Below are 20155 nucleotides of genomic sequence, written 5' to 3'. Positions count from 1 at the left end.
GCTTGAGGACTGAACGTCCTACTCCTGTTCCTATTTCAGAAAATGCTGAAGATAGTCAGCAGGCCAGGCATCATCTGTGGAGAAACAGGGTGAATGTTTCAGGTTGATAATCTATCATCAGAACTGCATAAAGTTAGAGATGTAACAGGTTTTAAGGGAAGTACAGTGGCAAAGAAAGTGGGGGACGGACAAAAGTGAAGGCTATGATAAGGTGGAAGACAGAAGAGTTTGAATGACAAAAGATGATATGCAAGGCAAAAAGTGGGTGGTAATGGGACAAGTAAAGAAAGAAAAGATGTGTCTAGAGGAGTTGTAAATGGGCAAAACAGAATCATTACCAACAGCAGCCATCCAAAAACAAAAAAACCCAGAAAAATAACACAAAAAAGGGACATTTATTATGATCTGAAATTGTTGAACTCTATGTTGAATTCAAAAGGCTGTAAAATGCCTAATCAAGAGATGAGGTGCTATCCCTCATGCTTACATTGAACTTCATTGGAACACTACTGGAGGCCGAGGCCAGGAGGTCATGATGGGGATGGAGCGGAGAATTAAAATGACGGACGACTGAAAGCTTGGGGACATGCTTGCAGACTGAACGGAGATGTTCCGCAAAGCAGTCAGCCATTCTGCAATTGATCTCCCCAGTGTACAGGAGACCACATCAGGCGGTGTCTATAACAGGCAGCCCATCCACTGTGCCAGTTTTACACAGGTCAGCAAGTTGAAAATCTACCTAAATGAACACTTAGATTGTTGTTGTGAGGGTGATAGCACAGTACTCCCTCAGTAATGTGCTGCAGTGCCAGCCCCAGCTTTGCAATCTGGCCCTGAAGTGGTACTTGAAGCATAACCTACTGAGTCCGGTAACTGTTACCAACTGAGCCTTGCTGACATTGATTGGTAATTTAACTAGGAAGTGATGAGAGGAAGGGCTAAGCCCTGCATGCTTTACTGATACTCTCTGTCTGTTGACCTAGGACAAGATCAGCTGGATGCCATACCTGAGCATGGCCTGCATCTTTGCATCCATCTTGAGCTTTGGAATTGGGCCAGGTAGGTTGTCTGCTATAAATCATTGCTATAATACAGAAGGAAACAATTCCTCATTGAAAACCACCTCATGTGGGGCACCCTGACTACATGAGGAGTTAGTGTGCTCAGCTGTTCACCTACTGACTGAGACTGTCTGGGATTTACATCTAACACTGTCCAGAACTCAAGATTACAGAGAATTGTGTAGCATCTACAGCACAAAAATAGACCTTTTAGCCGAATTGATCTGTTCAGGTATTTATACTCCACATGAGCCTCCTTCACTCTATCCTCTAACCCTAACAGCTTATCCATCTATTCCTTTCTTCCTATTGCATTTATCCAGCTTCCCCTTCAGTCCATCTTTGCTATTCATCTCAAGTACACCAAGTTCCACATTCGAACCACTGTCAGGCAAACCCCTCACCCGCCAAGACTGAGGCACACATTATTTTGTCACATGAATATTAAAACTTAAAATTGCAAGTCTGCTGACTGGAAAGACATAGTACCAGACAATGTTGAAACAATGGGGACACAGTAGTTGCTTCCCCAATGTACAGTTAGTCACATGACTAACTGGCTGTTGCAGAGTTTTTGAACTTCCAACAAAGGATTTTGAAGACAGACAAAGCCATGTGCTCATGGAGTAAAGATCTCTCCTGGAACTGAAGCAAGAACTACAGCCTCTCCTGTCTGCCTGCTTCCATCTCCTTCCCACAGAACTGAATCTTGTGAAAACACGTGAAACTCAAACAGAGAAAAAGGTTTCCTACATGAACAAGGTTTTACAAAGAATACTGGGCCCCAACGAAACGCAAGAGCATATCTTCAATCAAGGACTACAGCGAGCTCGAGACACAGTATCAAGATATTGCCTCAAACTGTTCTATTTATCTTTTCCTCTGCTCTTTTCTGTCCCTATTGCAGGTGCATGCTAGCGTGGGCACGTCGTATATCTGTAGGCATGAACTGCATTAGAGTTTAAGTTTAAGGTTTGATAAATTTCATCTTTCTTCTTTAAACCACAGAAAGCCTGTTTGTGCTCATTTCTTTGCCTTAAAATTGGAAAATTGTGAACAAGGATTCACAAAGGGGGAGCTTAAAACACGGTGTGTTTAAAAATAAAACCCTGTTACAATAAGACCAGATGAAAATAGTAACAGACCCCGAGACACCTTTCGCACCTGGTCATAACACCGCTCTCTCAGTTTCAGTATCTGAATTCCTTATTAGATTCATTAATGATTATCTTATATTTATGGGACCTGGTTTTGGACCTCCCACAAGTGGAAACATTTTCTCTACATTTACTCTATCAAAACCGTTCATTATTTTGAAGACCTGTATCAGGTCACCACTTGTCTTCTCTTTTCTAGATGAAAGAGTCCCAGCCTATCCAGTCCTTTCCTGATAGTTATAACTTCTCAGTTCTGGTATCATCCTTGTAAATCTTGAATTAGTCTGTGGACAGGAGTAGCTGGACTTTCTTCACCTTGATGTGTCATTGGGCTCTCCAGCTGACTCAGCTTGGGTTCTGTCCTCATTGTACTCAGCAATGGCAACCCTGCTTGTGTTTCCTGTCCATGCCTGAACCGAGGGGAGTTAAAGGGGATGAAAATCAACTTTGGCAGGGGTAGGGTGGTAATATATGAAGAACAACATCACCAAATAATTGGGACCCTGTAATTCCATCAGGGCTGTCTAGGTCTCAGTGTAACTTGAGTGAGAGACAGACAAAACCTCCAAGGAAATGTTGGGTCTCTGTTGTTTCTGTGATTTTCTGGATTTATCTGTAAGGGATGGGACTTCTGTGAGTCCTTAACAAGGCAAATGATGAAGGTGTGGGGTGGAGCCAAAGGTAGAGAATCCCCGAGGAGAAGGCAGTGGCATAGTGGTAATGTCACTGGGCTAATAATCCAGAGCCCAGGCTAATGCTCTGGGGGCATGGGTTGAATCCCACCACGGCAGATGGTGAAATTTGAATTCAATTAATAAATTTGTAATTTTTTTTAAAAAGCTAGTCTAATGGTGACCATGAAACTATTGTTAATTGTTGTAAAAACCCATCTGGTTCACTAATGTCCTTTAGGGAAGGAAATCTGCTGTCCTTACCTGTTCTTGCCTACATGTGACTCCAGATCCACAGCAATGTGGTTGACTCTTAAACTGCCCATTGAAATGGCCTAGCAAGCCACTCAGTTCAAGGACAATTAGAGATGGGCAATAAATGGTGGCCTAGTCAGCAACGCCCACATCCCACAAAATCAATTTTAAAAAGCTGGAACTTTGTGATCTTGACTTTCTATCTTTAACTGACATTAGCAGTGGTAACTGCTATGTGGAGAGACATAATGTTAACAACTTCCATAAGGTTGCATGTGGGTTCCACCAGTGAGGTCTGGACCTGAAAAACTGCCTAAGCCATCACCCATCCCCTCCCTCACCTCCAAAGCCCAGATTAAAATTATCTGGATTGGCCCTTTTGCCCTGACACAAATCAGAACAGTGACAGCGAGGGGAGGGTGGACAGTCGGGCAACCCCTGCCCACCCCAGGCAGGTGTTCAAGTTTTTGGCCACATGGAGCGGATGAATGCCAAGGGTGTAGATGAAATGGTACTTGCACCCACCTGCCCAGTGCTAAGGAGGAGCCTTCCCACTGACTTCACAAACTCTGCTGGAAGTCAGTGTTGGGGAGCACGATCCTGGTGCAACTGTCAGGATTGCAGCCCATAGAATTTCAGCACTGTAACGCACCCCCCCCCCCATTTGTTTCAGCGGTACTCTGTTGTTATCTATTACAATGACCATGGTGTGTAAGGATTGTATTCTCCTCTGTTGACTGCTCATGAATGATGTCTTGTTGCTCCCCAATACTGCATTTGCCTTTAGCCGGAGTGACTGGGGTCATACCGATGGAGATCTTTGACCAAACTGCACGGCCCGCAGCCTACATGATCAATGGCTCCCTGTTCTGGATAAGCCTTACTGTTGTTGGGATGACTTTCCCATTCATCATTGTAAGTATCTTGAATGCAGATTGAAGTTAACTTGATATTGTGACACAGACTATACTCGTGTTGTAAAATACTCACTGATAAAACACCACCTTTGTTGTGAAGTGTCTCCTTTCCAGCTCCCTCTTTTTAATGCCCTTAATAACTCTTCCCCAATTAAAATTTATTTTTTCTGCCTCCCCCAACCCCACCTTTGGTTTCTTGAGACACACATCTAGCAAGCTCTGCTCTTCAGTCAGCCACCAAGTGTTGACAGATGTTGATATCTCTGGATTTTCCATTTCTGTCTGATAGGGTTTGGTTTAGCTCAAGGTTGTCAAACATATGGCCTGTGGCCAGAATCCGGCCTGCCAAGGATTAGAAATTTCTGCTGGAAACCTGTCATTGGCTTCTTCCAGCCTGCCAAAACTTTCTGAGACTGACAATGGCTGCAGCTTCTCTACTGACTTGGCAGAGACTCCTCACTAAGTATGTCCTCCTTTACCAAGATAGCAGATGCCCTTCAGTACTTGATGTTCTGGCTCCTGTAGTAAGATGGAGGCGCCAGGGCCGAGCTGCATGTCTGCTGGCGGTTCCTGCCCGAGCACCATTCCGAATGCAGCCTTCCCGGCCTTGAGCTTGGGCCCCAGCACTGGCTCTCAGGCTCTTCATCTCCACCACCATCACATAGGATGAGTTGCCTAAAGTGGTGACAGGGCCCAGGCCCGGGTCCTGGAAGCAGGGTTCTGGTGTATCCAGGCCCTGGGAGCAGGGTGCTGTGGTAACCGGGTCCCGGCAGCAGAGTGCCAGGGTAACTGGGGCCTGGGAACAGGGTGCTGGGATAACCAGGCACTGGGAGCAGGGTGGTGGGGTAACCAGGCAACGGGAGCAGGGCGCTGGAGTAACCAGGCACGGGAGCAGGGTGCTGGGGTAACCAGGCACTGGAAGCAGGATGCTGGGGTAACCAGGCACTGGAAGCAGGGTGCTGGGGTAACCAGGGCCCAGGAGCAGGGTGCTGGGGTAACCAGGCACTGGAAGCAGGGTGCTGGGGTAACCAGGCAACGGGAGCAGGGTGCTGGGGTAACCAGGCCCCAGGAGCAGGGTGCTGGGGTAACCAGACCCCGGGAGCAGGGTGCTGGGGTAACCAGGCAACGGGAGCAGGGTGCTGGGGTAACCAGGCCCCAGGAGCAGGGTGCTGGGGTAACCAGACCCCGGGAGCAGGGCCATAGAGAGATGGGGAGAGAGAGAGAGAAACACAGAGACAGAGAGAGACAAAGACACACGGAGTCAGAGGCTGAGATTACGTGATACTGGCTTAACTACCATTTCCATCGCATTTCCTGTTTCACATGCGATTTTACACGTAAATTAACTGTGCAGTGACGGGTGCGGGTACATGTGGGATCATGCGGTCGGGGAGGCTTTTCATTGGTGGAACCCGCCATCACTGCCTCAAGTACCATGATTGCCACAGATTTAAAACATTCTGTGCTTGCAGCCTCAAGGATCATCAGCATTCCTTTCATGTAAGTATCTTCAGATTAACCTAAATTGAAGCCTTTACTTAATTCAACATGTTTTTGCCTCCCTTATTTTGTGGAAGTCACCACCACTTCATATCATTTATTTTCCCTGCAGCAAAAGTGAGTCAGAGGTCAACCAGTTGGCAGAGACTAGCCCCACAGCTCAGTGATGCCTCCCTGCAAGTTCTCCACGAGACAGTCAGGGAAAGGTGGGAGGTCCTATTCCCTGCAGATGGAGTCAGAAGACCCTCCTGCCTCACCAAGGCAGCCTGGAAGGAGGTAGCAGAGGAGGTCTTGAACTATGGGAGACCTGCAGAACATGGGTGCAGTGCCGCAAGTGAATCAATGACTTGTTCAGACCTGTGAGGGTAAGGGTTCCTGGCAAAGCAGCTCCATTGTTTTCTTCCACGGCTCTGTTGTCTTTAAGGCAGAGGGGATGTAAGGAATGCAATGGAATGCGTGAGCAGCCTTGGTGCCATCCACCACATGATTTTGTGCCAAGATGAAGATTGGCATTGTTTATGTGATTGGATGTGTCGTGCGAAAGCCACTGCAGAATGAAGGATGTTGATGCATGTATGCAATGGTTGTGATGCATCATTTGCTATGTCATTAAATCTGCAGTGTCTCCTGCAGGATAAACGCACCCATAACCAGCATGTGCATGCTAGAATGGGAGAAGGGACCCTGACATCAGGGTGCTGACCACAGCTGAGGAGGAGGAGTTGGAGATCGTTAGAGAGGTGGGAGGCAGGACAAGCAGAGATGATGAAGCAGGAGCCACAAGGCGTAAGGATGAATTGACATCTCCACTCTTGCAGCCATATGTGGACACTAAAGGAAATTGTGTGAACTCATGTGAATCAGATGCTTAAAGTGTCTCTGTATGTGTCTCCACTGCAGGTGCCCACAGTCATGTCACAGAACCCCCATGTGGCCCAAGACTTCTCCTCTGGAGAGGAAGAAGCCAATACCCCAGAGGGTGCACCATCACCTGCCTCTTATTCCATCTCTGGCAGTGCAGATACATCCACATGGTCCATGGAGGGGGGGGGGGGTGGAATTAGAATCTGGGTAACAATCTTGTGGTCACGACACTGACACATCCCAGCAGCTGAGGACACATGTGCCAGCCAGGTTCCCTGACAATTGGAGGACTGCTGGGGACCAGGCCCCTGCTCAGCCCCACACTCATGATGATCCTCTGTTTGTCACAACGAGAAGTCTGTTGGATGTGCAGCAAAACCATGTGGAAAATATGTCAGAGATGCCTGAGGTCATGCCTGGCTTTGTGCATGCCATGAAGGAGTCCATGCCAGCCATGACATCTACTATGTCGCAGGCATTTGAGTGTATGGCTTCCTCATTTTTTTTTATTCACTCAGGGGATGTGGACATCGCTGGCTAGACCAACATTTGTTGCCCATCCCTAATTGCCCTTGAGAAGCTGATGGTGAGCTGTCTTCTTGAACCGCTGCAGTCCTTGGGGTGTAGATACCGCAACAGTGCTGTTAGGAAGGAAGTTCCAGGATTTTGACCCAGCGACAGTGAAGGAACGGCGATGAAGTTCCAGGTCAGGATGATGTGTGGCTTGGAGGGGAACTTGGAAGTAGTGGTGTTCCCATGCAGCTGCTGCCCTTGTCCTTCTAGGTGGTAGAGGTCGCAAATTTGGAAGGTGCTGTTGAAGGAGCTTTGGTGATTTGAGAGTCTGGCAAGCTCTGTGGTGAGTCTGGTTGAGCACTTGAGCCATATGCGATCTGACCTATCCTCCATCGCTGATGCTGTGGGCTCCATGCAACAGAGTCTAAGCGAGAGAGGGATGAGGAACCTGGACCTCCCTCCAGGTGCTCCTTCCCCTCAGGGAGACAGGCAGGTGCCATCATGCATCCAGATGGAAGACAAGCACGTGTCAGCTGCCCCAGAGTCTTCCTCTCAGAACATCTCTGGGGTAAGCGGTGTCTCATCCTTCCCCCCAGTATTGACCCTCTTTCCTCCAGCAGGCAAACACATGGGGGATACTCAAGCATCATTGCTGTAGACCCCCAATAGGATGGAGCCATCAAGGCCCCGTTCCTCCAGAGGATGCCCATCACGGTCATCCACAGCAACGGGGCAGTGCACTGAGCAGACTGCCTCTACCTCAGCTGTTAATGTCGGGGTAGCACCTGGACTTAGTGGGAGAAAAAGAGAATTGAAACAATTTTGAGCATGAAGGTGGCACGGGTGATGTACATATTGTGAGAATTGAAAAGATCTATCAATACATATTTATTTCATTTAAAATTTGATCCACTCTCATTAATGTTTTGCTTGGTTTCAGATGGACACAAAGATATTCTTTGGGGGCCTATGGCAGGAACGTATTGATGTTTGCAAAGCATCTCAGAAAATGTCTGGTGTCCATTTCGCATTGAAATTTAAGCCTTCAGTCTTCAGTGATGGCTGTTTTCCTATTGATGATTGTTAACTTTTGCCTCTACTGTCATGCCTTACTTTTGTTTTCTATGGTCATAACTTAACGCTGCTTCACTGGTGTTTAGTCGCATTCATCGTAGCCCATAGATGATTTCTAATGCCAATCATATGAAAGTGAGCAAAGCTTCGTTAAGATCACAGAGATAAATAAGAGCTCAGGCAAAAGTGAATTTCTGTAGGGAAGTGTTATGTTTCTCCTCCCAACGTTTCTTAATGATGCAGCTTATTGTTGGCTGAAACGTGCATAAATGAGGTACAGACCTGAGACTCAACTGCACAAATCCGACTGCTGCACACCATGGTAAAACAATCCTGAATCAAGTGGCACGGGAATAGCGCTCACTGTTCTCTTATTCGGGCAGGTAGGACTGAATTGTAACCATGCGTAGTGTAATGAGCATTCATGTTATTTAAATGATTGCAAAGGTGCAATCCGCCACTGTGCTGGGGGAACCCCAGAATGTCGCAAAGCCGTTGCCAACTTAATTCCTCTAAAATATCCCGCCATCAGGAATCCGAAAAAACACCTCCCACCTAATTATATCACCCTGCACGCTACCAAAATCCACTCTTGCACAGCCCATAAAATGTCGGTCAGAGAGACAGAAGCAGAGAGAAACAGAGACAGAGAAAGACAGGCAAGGTGACAGAGACTCAGAGAGACAGAGACAGAGAGGCAGACAGAGATAGACAGAGACAGAGACAGAGAGAAACAGAGGCAGAGAAAGACAGGCAGGGTGACTGAGACTCAGAGAGACAGAGACAGAGAGGCAGACAGAGATAGACAGAGACAGAGACGGAAAGAATCAGAGGCAGAGAAAGACAGGCAGGGTGACTGAGACTCAGAGAGACAGAGACATACAGAGACAGACACACAGAGAGGGAGAGAGACGAGAGGGGGAGAGACGAGAGGGGAAGAGAGAGACGGAGACAGACAGAGCGAGTGAGAGACAAAAAGAGGGAGAGAGACAGATAGAGAAAGAGAGACTGGGTGAAGGGGAGAGAGCGCAGTCAAGATCACTCCTGACAGATGACATCTATCCGGAATACTCCCCATCGCTAGATCAAGTGCACAGGCAGACTTTGTCTACTTCTGCAAACAAAAACAATGCCAGGTGTCTCACTAACTCCATGTGCAACACAGTGACAAGAAAGCAAGTTAATAAATTAGTCTTCTCATTTAAAGCTTGCTCACAAAAATGCACATTTTTGTTTTGATTAATAGGAAAATAAATTTCTAATAGCTTTATCTTTCTGAAATTTGCTCACTGGCCCCCTATATAGGACTAAAATTATAATGTGGCTCCTCACGCGAAAAGACTGGATACCCCTGGCTTAGCTCTTACTACCTAGGGCACAGCTGAGATCTGGAGCTTTCCCCTTGAACACCCGCTGGCACAATGGAGCACCAATGTATAATACCGACACCCCTCCATTTCTGCAACTAACTGAAACAAATCAAAACTGACTAAAACAACACGGGAAAGAGACAGAGTTCTCCCCATTCTTGGACAATGAGGAATTTCCACTGGAGTGAATCATAGTATAGATCATAGGGTCATAGAATCATACAGAACAGAAGCAGGCTATTCGGTCCATTGAGCCTGTGATGTCAATTTTGAACGAGCTATCCAAATAGTCATACTCCCCTGCTGTTTCCCTCATAGCCCTGAGTTTCTTTCTTTTTCAAGTATATATCCAATTTCTTTTCAAAAGTTACTGTTAAATCTGCTACCACAACCCTTTCAGTTAGTGCATTCCAGATCAGAATAGCTTGCTAAACAAAAAGATTCTGCTCATCAGCTTTCTAGCTCTTTTGCCAATTATTTTAAATCTGTGTCCTTTGGTTATCGACCCTCCTGCCAATGGAAACAGTTTCTCCCCATCAACCCTTCATAATTTTGAACAGCTCTATTAATTCTTCTCTTACCTTTCTCCACTCTAAGGAGAACAATCCCATCTTCTCTAGTCTCTTCAAGTACTGAAGTCCCTCATCCCCGATACCATTCTAGTAAATCTCCTCTGCACCCTCTTCAGGTCCCCAATATCCTTCCTAAAACGTGGTGCCCAGAATGGGACACAATACCCCAGTGAGGTGGAACCGGTGATTTCTTGTCTATGTTGAGGTCGTAGGGGGTGTTAAAATTGACTTCAGTTTGACTGGGTTATGGAAAGGAAAAGCCTGACAGGATTGGTGCTACCCATTGCTTTCCAATGACATGGAATGTAGCAAATGTCACCCCACTATTTAAGAAGGGAGGGAGAGAGAAAATAGGGAACTACAGATCTGTTAGCCTTACATCAGTCATTGGGAAAATGCTAGAATCTATTCTAAAGGATGTGATAAATGGACACTTGGATAATAATGATTTGATTGGGCATAGTCAACATGGATTTATGAATGGGAAATAATGTTTGACGAACCTGTTGGAGTTTTTTGGGGCTGTTACTAATAAATTGATAAAGGAGAATTGATGGACGTAGTATACTTCGATTTTCAGAAGGCTTTTGATAAACTCCCCCTCAAGAGGTTGGTTAGCAAAATTAAAGCACATGGGATGGGAGGTAATATACTGGCATGGATTAAGGATTGGTTGCAGGCAGAAAACAGACTGTTGGAATAAACTGGCTATTCTCGCGTTGGCAGGCTGTGACTAGTGGGGTACCGCAAGGATCAGTACTTGGGCCCCAGCTGTTTACAATATATATCAATGATTTGGATGTGGGAACCAAATGTAATATTTCCAAGTTCGCGGATGACACAAAACTAGGTGGGAATGTGTGTTGAGGAAAATGCAGAGTGGCTTCAAGGGGATTTGGAGAGACTTAGTGAGTGGGCAAGAACGTGGCAGATGGAATATAATGTGGAAAAATGTGAGGTTATCCATTTTAGTAGGAGGAATAGATGTGCAGAGTATTTCTTAAGTGGTAAGAGATTAGAAAGTGTAGATGTACAAAGTTACTTGGGTGTCCTTGTCAATAAATCACTGAAAGCTAACATACAGGTGCAGCAAGCAATTAAGAAGGCTAATGGTATGTTAGCCTTTATCACAAGAGGATTTGAATACAGGAGTAGTGAAGTCTTGCTTCAATTGTATAGCACCTTTCTTAGACCACACCTGGAGTACTGTGTGCTGTTTTGGTCCCCTTACCTTAGGAATGATATTATTGCCATAGAGGGAGTGCAACAAAGTTCACCAGACTTGTTCCCGGGATGGCAGGACTGTCCTCTGAGGAGAGATCGGGGTAACTGGGCCTGTATTCTCTAGAGTTTCGAAGAATGAGAGGTGATCTCAATGAAACCTACAAAATACTTAAAGGGATAGACAGGATAGATGCAGGTAAGATGTTTCCCCTGGTTGGGGAGTCTAGAACCAGGGGTCATAATTTCAAAATAAGGGGGAAGCCACTTAGAACAGAGATGAGGAGAAATTTCTTTACTCAGAGAGTTGTGAATCTTTGGAATTCTCTACCCCAGAGGGCTGTGGAAGCTCAGTCATTGAGTATGTTTAAAGAAGTGTTACGACCAGGTGAGAAAGGTGTCTAGGGGTCTTTTACTGTCTTCACCTTTTCTTATTGTGACAGGGTTTTATTTTTAAACACACTGTGTTTTGAGCTCCCCCTTTGGTGAATCCTTGTTCACCACTTTCCACAGTTGCAGTGGTGCAGTGGTTAGCACCGCAGCCTCACAGCTCCAGCGACCCGGGTTCGATTCCGGGTACTGCCTGTGTGGAGTTTGCAAGTTCTCCCTGTGTCTGCGTGGGTTTTCTCCGGGTGCTCCGGTTTCCTCCCACAGCCAAAAGACTTGTTGGTAGGTAAATTGGCCATTATAAATTGGCCCTAGTATAGGTAGGTGATAGGGACAGGTGGGAATGTGGTAGGAATATGGGATTAGTGTAGGATTAGTATAAATGGGTGGTTGATGGTTGGCACAGACTCGGTGGGCCGAAGGGCCTGTTTCAGTGCTATATCACTAAACTAAACTAAATTATAAGGCAAAGAAATGAGCATAAACAGGCTTTCTCAGGTTTAAAGAAGAAAGATGAAATTTATTAAACAGTAAACTTAAACTCTAATACAGTTAACGCCTACGGATATACGATGCACCCACGCTAGAATGCACACGCGATACACACATGCAAAGAGGGACAGAAAAGAGCAGAAAAAAATAAAATGGAGAGGTTTGAGGCAATATCAGAAGAGTTTCTTGTTTACCAGCTCACTGTAGTCCTTTTGTAAGTAGTCTTGTTTTTTGTTGGGGCCCAGTATTCTTCTTAAACCTTGTTCACTGTAGGAGCCTTTTCTCTCTTGGGGTTCATGTGTCTTCAATGGTTTCCAAAGCTGGTGACAGAGAGATGAGAGCAGACAGGCGAGAGGTGTTCTCAGTCCAGGAGAAAACAGCTTTCTGATTTCAAATTCCCTGTTGGAAGCTCAAATTCAAAAAACTCCAACTGTCAGTCAGTCATATGACCAAACTGGCCCAACCACCTCTGTTTGTGTATTTAGCCATCTTAGTAGTTAACCTGGAATGCTTCAATGTCTGATAATCAAAGGTCCACTATGGATTAAATTGGAGCAGGGAATAACTCCTTTGTCCTTTGAAGTACTTGTCTGTTGATATGCTAATGTCTCTCTCCAGCCAAAGTCTCCAATTGTTATTTAAAGCAAGTTCTTCCTTCACCATCGGCAGTGTAAAATCAATGTCCATGTGGCGAAATTAATTTTCCTCATTCTTGGCAGGTAGGGGCTTGCCTGACAGCAGATATTGACATATTTCTAAATACCAATGACATAAAGGAATATGGGGATAGTGTGCGAAAAGGTATTGAACTGGATGATCCCCCATGATCGTATTGAATAGGAGAGCAGGCTCGATGGGCTGAAGGCCTGCTACTGCTCCTAAGTTCCTATGACTCCTGCTGGAAAAGGCACATGGGTTTGACTGGAATTTTGAAAAAACATGCATTTATATAGCATCTTCCACAGCCTCAGGATGTCCCAAAGTGCTTTCCAGCCAGTGAAGTACTTTTGAAGTTTAGCCATTGTTGTAATGTAGGAAACACAGCAGCCAATTTGTGCACAGCAAGCTCCCACAGTTATCTGATAATAATCAGATAATCTGTTTTTAGTGAAGTTGTTTGAGTGATAAATATTGGCCAGGCCACCAGGGATAACTCCCCTGCTCTACTTCAAAATTGTGTCATGGGATCTTTTACAGTCACCTGAGAAAGCAGATGGGGATTCCGTTTAATATCTCAGTCGAAAGATGGCACCCCTGGCAGTGCAGCAATCCTTTAGTAATGCAGTGGAATCATAGAGTCGTACAGCATAGAAATAGGCCCTTCGACCCACCGCGTCCATGCCGACCATATTGCCTATCAATACTAATCCCACCTGCCTGTATTCATTCCATATCCCTCTATGCCTTGCTCATTCAAGTCCCTGTCCAGATGCCTCTTAAATGTCGCTACTGTTCCTGCCTCCACCATCTCCGTCAGATTGATTTTCATGCTCAAGTCTATGTGGTGGGTCTCCAGAGACTAAGTACCACATCTGCTGTCTCTCACTGTCAAGGTTCATGTATGAAGAATGGGTGTGTGGATAAGGTACTGACTGGCTGCTAGCATCAGTTTGCACTTTCAGAAGAGGACAGGAGGTAAGTTGCAACAAATAATTATTGACTAGACTGAAATGGAGTTTGCAGACCTCAGTCCAGTTACAGATTAACACTGCATTTAGTCCTTGCATTGCTGATCTGCCCATCGTTTTATTTACACCTATCGGGCAGAGGTGCCATGTTTCATTGGTGGGTTGCTATGCCTGTCGTGTTGCAGCTGCAATGGACTGGATTGCACAGTGCTAGGATGGAGTCTCCAACCCTTCATTTCCCACCTTATGATTTCTCAGCACGGGGATTACCAGCCCTCCAGGATTACTCTGGAGTCTCCAGGAATTAAAGACTAATCTCCAGGAAAAATATCAGAGGAACAGCCAACTGTAGCTGCTCTTGGCAACTGACCTAGTGACTTCTATTAGGAGCAGACAGCAGCAGGGGGTTACAGGGCAGCACTACTGAGGCCTACAGGCAGCATTGCTCGTCATGCCCTTGGCTGGTGTGGGAGAAAAAGTGGAAGAAGTAAAAATAACTTCTATCACTAAAGAAAAATTTAAAATAGCAAAAAATGCTGGGAATACCCAAGTGGCATCTATGGAGAGTGAAACAGTGTTAATTTTTTAAAATTCTTTCATGGGATGTGGGCTTTGCTGGCAACCCCAGCATTTATTTCCCATCTCTAATTGCCCTTGATGAAGGGGTGGAAGGAGTCACATTCTTGAATACAACTGAGCTGCAGTCAACCACATCGCTGAGAGTCTGAAGTCTGATGTAGGCCAGGCCAAGCAAGGCAAGGATGGCAGGTTTATGGCATATTTCCTTTCCTAAGGTGCATTAGTGAACCAGATGCAGTTTTAACAACAATCTGGTAGTTTTATGATCAACGTTACTGATTTTTGTTCCAGACTTATTTAATTGAATTTAAATTCCCCAACTAACATGGTGGGATTTGAACTCATGTCTCCAGATCATTAGCTCAGGCCCAGTGAATCCAGTAACATACCCACCATACTACCATACCCTATAGTCAGGTTGATGCCCTTTTCTCAGAAAAGAGAAGTTAGAGATGTCACAGGTTGAAAGCAGTTACAGAAACTGGGAAAGAAGTGAGGGGAGGAAAGAACAAAGGGGAAGGTGTGTGATAGGGTGGAAGGCTGAGAGATTACATTGCAAAAGGGTTGATGGTGCAAGGTATAAAGGGATGGTAATGGGACAAGTAAAGAAACAAAAGATGGGTCTAGAGGAGGTGTAAATGGCCAAAGCAGAATCATTACCAAATTTAAAATCTGATCTGTTTGCAACTCACCCTGTTTTTCTGTCTTTCAGGAGGGACTGGGCAGTTTCTTCTACGTGCCATTCTTTTCCATTAGTTTCCTCACCGCATTATTCGTTGGATTCTTTCTGCCAGAAACAAAAGGAAAGACCTTTCTGGAAATTTCTCAGGAGTTTCGCAAATGCAATTTCAAAGCTCAGCTTGAACTAGCTGGGACAAAACTGTGAAAAATCAAAGAATCTATTACTATCATGTTTCTGTATAATTATCATATTGTTTCGTTGTGTTGACTAATCCAGTTTTTCCATTTAATGATTGTCCCTCTGCATTAACAGTTTACGGCAAGAGTAGGTTTAATTGGGTCGGTTGTTATAAACTAAAAATATATGGAAGGTGGCACTGGATAAGGAATTGGATAAAAATAGGTAATGGTGAATCCTTGTCAGAGATATGGTCGAGATTGCCTTCTATCATGTGGTAATAGGGGGGAAATGGGGCCATGAAGTCTGCTGTCACATCACTGCCCTAAATTGAGATTTCCCTCCCCTTCCAGAACTGCTGCTCTTCATTCCTTCCCAGCCTGCAAATGTTGGTGGATGGGCACTGAGCCCAGATCACCAATGGATTCTACTTCTTTCGGCCCATGTTACTGCCACATCCCCGGGCTGCCACAGGGAAGGTGGTCGTGGGCAACTGAAAGCAGCTGTATTGGCCCTGAATTACCCCCATGGAGGAAGGGGGCCTTGTGTGGTCTCCTCTCCCACCATTTCACCCCCAATACTTACTCGCTCAAATCACCAGATCTCGCAGAGGCTTCCAGTTTCTAGTCCTGAAGGTGTTGCTGAGCACAGCGGGTCTGGTGGTCTGAAGTGCATTTGTTTCAATGCGAGAAGTATAACGGGTAAGGCAGATGAACTTAGAGCTTGGATTAGTACTTGGAAATATGATGTTGTTGCTATTACAGAGACTTGGTTGAGGAAAGGGCAGGATTGGCAGCTAAATGTTCCAGGCTTTAGAAGCTTCAGGCGGGATAGAGGGGGATGTAAAAGGGGTGGGGGAGTTGCATTACTGGTTAAGGAGACTATCACAGCTGTACTGCGGGTAGACACCTCAGAGGGGTCATGCAGCGAGGCAATATGGGTGGAGCTCAGGAATAGGAAGGGTGCAGTCACGATGTTGGGGGTTTACTACAGGCCTCCCAACAGCCAGTGGGAGGTAGAGGAGCAGATATGTAGACAGATTTTGGAAAGATGTAAAGGTAACAGGGTTGTAGTGGTGGGTGATTTTAACTTCCCCAATATTGACTGGGACTCACTTAGTGCTAGGGACTTGGATGGGGCAGAATTTGTAAGGAGCATCCAGGAGGGCTTCTTGAAACAGTATGTAGATAGTCCAACTAGGGAAGGGGCCTTACTGGACCTGGTATTGGGGAATGAGCCCGGCCAGATGGTCGAAGTTTCAGTGGGGGAGCATTTCGGGAGCAGTGACCATAATTCCATAAGTTTTAAGGTACTTATGGATAAGGATAAGAGTAGTCCTCGGGTGAAGGCGCTAAATTGGGGGAAGGCTAATTATAACAATATTAGGCAGGAACTGAAGAATTTAGATTGGGGGGCGGCTGTTTGAGGGTAAATCAACATCTGACATGTGGGAGTCTTTCAAACGTCAGTTGATTAGAATCCAGGACCAGCATGTTCCTGTGAGGAAGAAAGACAAGTTTGGCAAGTTTCGGGAAGCTTGGATAACACGGGATATTGTGAGCCTCGTCAAAAAGAAAAAGGAAGCATTTGTAAGGACTGGCAGGCTAGGAACAGATGAAGCACTTGAGGAATATAAAGACAGTAGTAAGGAACTTAAGCAAGGAGTTAGGAGGGCTAAAAGGGGTTATGAAAAGTCATTGGCAAACAGGATTAAGGAAAATCCTAAGGCTTTTTATACATATATAAAGAGTAAGAGGGTAACCAGGGAAAGGGTTGGCCCACTCAAGGACAGAGATGGGAATCTATGTGTGGAGCCAGAGGAAATGGGCGAGGTGCTAAATGAATACTTTGCATCAGTATTCACCAAAGAGAAGGACTTGGTGGATGATAAGCCTAGGGAAGAGAATGCAAATAGTCTCAGTCATCTCATTATCAATAAGGAGGAGGTGTTGGGTGTCTTGCAAAGCATTAAGGTAGATAAGTCCCCAGGGCCTGATGGGATCTACCCTAGAATACTGAGGGAGGCAAGGGAAGAAATTGCTGGGGCCTTGACAGAAATCTTTGCATCCTCATTGGCTACAGGTGAGGTCCCAGAGGACTGGAGAATAGCCAATGTTGTGCCTTTGTTTAAGAAGGGTGGCAAGGATAATCCAGGAAATTATAGGCCGGTGAGCCTTACGTCAGTGGTAGGGAAACTATTAGAGAGGATTATTCGGGACAGGACTTACTCCCATTTGGAAACAAATGAACTTATTAGTGAGAGACAGCATGGTTTTGTGAAGGGGAGGTCGTGTCTTACTAATTTGATTGAGTTTTTTGAGGAAGTGACGAAGATGATTGATGAAGGAAGGGCAGTGGATGTTATCTATATGGACTTCAGTAAAGCCTTTGACAAGGTCCTTCATGGCAGACTGGTACAAAAGGTGAAGTCACATGGGATCAGAGGTGAGCTGGCAAGATGGATACAGAACTGGCTCGGTCGTAGAAGACAGAGGGTAGCAGTGGATGGGTGTTTTTTTGAATGGAGGGATGTGACTACTGGTGTTCCGCAAGGATCAGTGCTGGGACCTTTGCTGTTTGTAGTATATATAAATGATTTGGAGGAAAATGTAGCTGGTCTGATTAGTAAGTTTGCGGATGACACAAAGGTTGGTGGAGTTGCGGATAATGATGAGGATTGTCAGAGGATACAGCAGGATATAGATTGGTTGGAGACTTGGGCGGAGAAATGGCAGATGGAGTTTAATCCGGACAAATGTGAGGTAATGCATTTTGGAAGGTCTAATGCAGGTGGGAGGTATACAGTAAATGGCAGAACCCTTAGGAGTATTGACAGGCAGAGAGATCTGGGCTTACAGGTCCACAGGTCACTGAAAGTGGCAACGCAGGTGGATAAGGTAGTCAAGAAGGCATACGGCATGCTTGCCTTCATCGGTCGGGGCATAGAGTATAAAAATTGGCAAGTCATGTTGCAGCTGTACAGAACTTTAGTTAGGCCACACTTAGAATATTGCGTGCAATTCTGGTCGCCACACTACCAGAAGGATGTGGAGGCTTTGGAGAGAGTACAGAAGAGGTTTACCAGGATGTTGCCTGGTCTGGAGGGCATTAGCTATCAGGAGAGGTTGGAAAAACTCGGATTGTTTCACTGGAACGACGGAGGTGGAGGGGCGACATGATAGAGGTTTACAAAGTTATGAGTGGCATGGACAGAGTGGATAGTCAGAAGCTTTTTCCCAGGGTGGAAGAGTCAGTTACTATGGGACATAGGTTTAAGGTGCGAGGGGCAAAGTTTAGAGGGGATGTGCGAGGCAAGTTTTTTACACAGAGGGTGGTGAGTGCCTGGAACTTGCTGCCAGGGGAGGTGGTGGAAGCAGGTACGATAGCGACGTTTTAAGAGACATCTTGACAAATATATGGATAGGAAGGGAATAGAGGGATATGGGCCCCGGAAGTGCAGAAGGTGTTAGTTTAGGCAGGCATCAAGATCGGCGCAGGCTTGGAAGGCCGAATGGCCTGTTCCTGTGCTGTACTGTTCTTTGTTCTTTGTTTGTTCTTTAGTGTCCCTCTGAACTGGTTGGGTACTGGGTTGTCAACTCTAGTTGGACATATTCCTGGTGGTTGCATCATGTGACCTCCAACCACCCCTGCTTGGTCAAACAACCCTTTGTGCCATCTTCAATATTTTTAGAATAAATAAATAGAAATATTCAAAGAAGGTGAACGAAAACACAGAATCTCTAAAATGATTTCAAATTTCTATGATTTAAAAAAATTTTTTTTACTTAACTTCCAAAACTACAAATTTCAGATAAGAATTGAATGATAAAATATCCATTGGACCCAATGTGGATTTGCGCTTTGAATATAAAATGGACTTTTTCTTCCCTGTGAATATTGTCAGGGAATCAGAGCTTCCTCTTTCACTGACTTTCCACATGTGCACATTGTAGGCCACCAACTGCGCGTGTGCACCAGGCTGAGGCCCCCTCAATGCCTGGCCCGGGGCCCGAAGGTTGAGCACCAACATGTGAGCCGATTAAGTAGTCATCATGGGTGGGGGGCGGTGGGTAGGAGAGTAGAGCTGGATGGAGGGGGTGGAGCAAAAGCCTGAGTAACAGGACTCCAAGGAAATGGGTGAGGAGCAGAAGCCCAGAGAGGCGGGAAGCAGGAGCCCAGGTAGGTGGGGAGCAGGGGCCTGGGCTTGGAGACTGTGGTCTAGGTTTGGTGGGGATGGGGACAGAGAAGGAGAATGTGGTCCAGAAGAGGAGATGGATCACATTTTCTGTGTCCACACCCCACCACCGCACCCCAGCCCTCCCTGCCCCATTAGATCTGGATCACATTCTTGTCCATGAACAACAGCGAGTTAATTTCTCAAGAAGCATGGCCTGTGCAACAAATGATGCCATTGGACAGTCCAAAATCGGGAAGTTAGGACGCAGGGTTACTCATCACTTTGTAATGTAAAATCTCCCCAATAAACCTGAAAACAATCCTTGACCCACACACATTGTTTGTCTCCACAGCTCCTTCCCAGTGTGTTTAACTTGACAGAGTAATTACCGACTGTATGGGTGCCTCCAATTTTTGATTGACTCGTGATGTCATCCTACTCTGGCTATGCCAGGACATTGGATAACACCATTCTCAGTGCAAGCTAAAAATCTCTTGCTCCACTAATGATGTCACTTGCAATGATGTCATTCTTACTTGTTCTAATTGAATGAAATGCCACGACTCACTTATCTATCCTTGCAGTTCAAATTATGTATAATAGTCAGTGCTGTGGAGTTGTCAAATTTAGGTTCAGAGAAATGGCTGGTGCACCCCGCAAGATCTTGCCACTGAGGATCTTGTGTAAGTTCCTCAGTCTTCACCATTCACTGAGTAGGTGACAAGTAGAGTCCGGGAATATCACACAGGAGGAAACATAGGAACAGAAATCAGACGTTGCCATGGAGAATGCACCAGTTTACAGAGACTGGCAGTTAACTGCCAAGCTTTCTTTGAAACTTAACAGGGCAGCTTGACT

The 20155-nt window shown here is 45.7% G+C and overlaps 1 protein-coding gene across 4 annotated transcripts in view; it reads left to right on the top strand.

Moving 5' to 3' along the window:
• Nucleotides 1-18322, top strand: part of LOC137382804 (solute carrier family 2, facilitated glucose transporter member 11-like) — an 88916-nt gene extending 70594 nt beyond the window's left edge. For 2 of the 4 annotated variants that reach the window (XM_068055234.1, XM_068055233.1), the window contains exons 11-13: nt 984-1059; nt 3932-4059; nt 14974-15158. In XM_068055234.1, coding sequence (XP_067911335.1) covers nt 984-1059; nt 3932-4059; nt 14974-15147 — 378 coding nt within the window. In that variant the 3' untranslated portion in view covers nt 15148-15158. Of the gene's footprint in view, nt 1-983; nt 1060-3931; nt 4060-7878; nt 11060-14973 lie in introns of those variants that run through there. The other 2 variants (XM_068055236.1, XM_068055235.1) reach the window with 2 other exon arrangements.
• Nucleotides 18323-20155: the final 1833 nt, after the last annotated feature.

This window comes from Heterodontus francisci, chromosome 23 (assembly GCF_036365525.1).
Source record: "Heterodontus francisci isolate sHetFra1 chromosome 23, sHetFra1.hap1, whole genome shotgun sequence".
In the NCBI taxonomy this organism is placed as follows: Eukaryota; Metazoa; Chordata; class Chondrichthyes; order Heterodontiformes; family Heterodontidae; genus Heterodontus; species Heterodontus francisci.
Note: the sequence above shows the minus strand (reverse complement) of the source record. Positions and strands in the feature narration are given on the sequence as shown.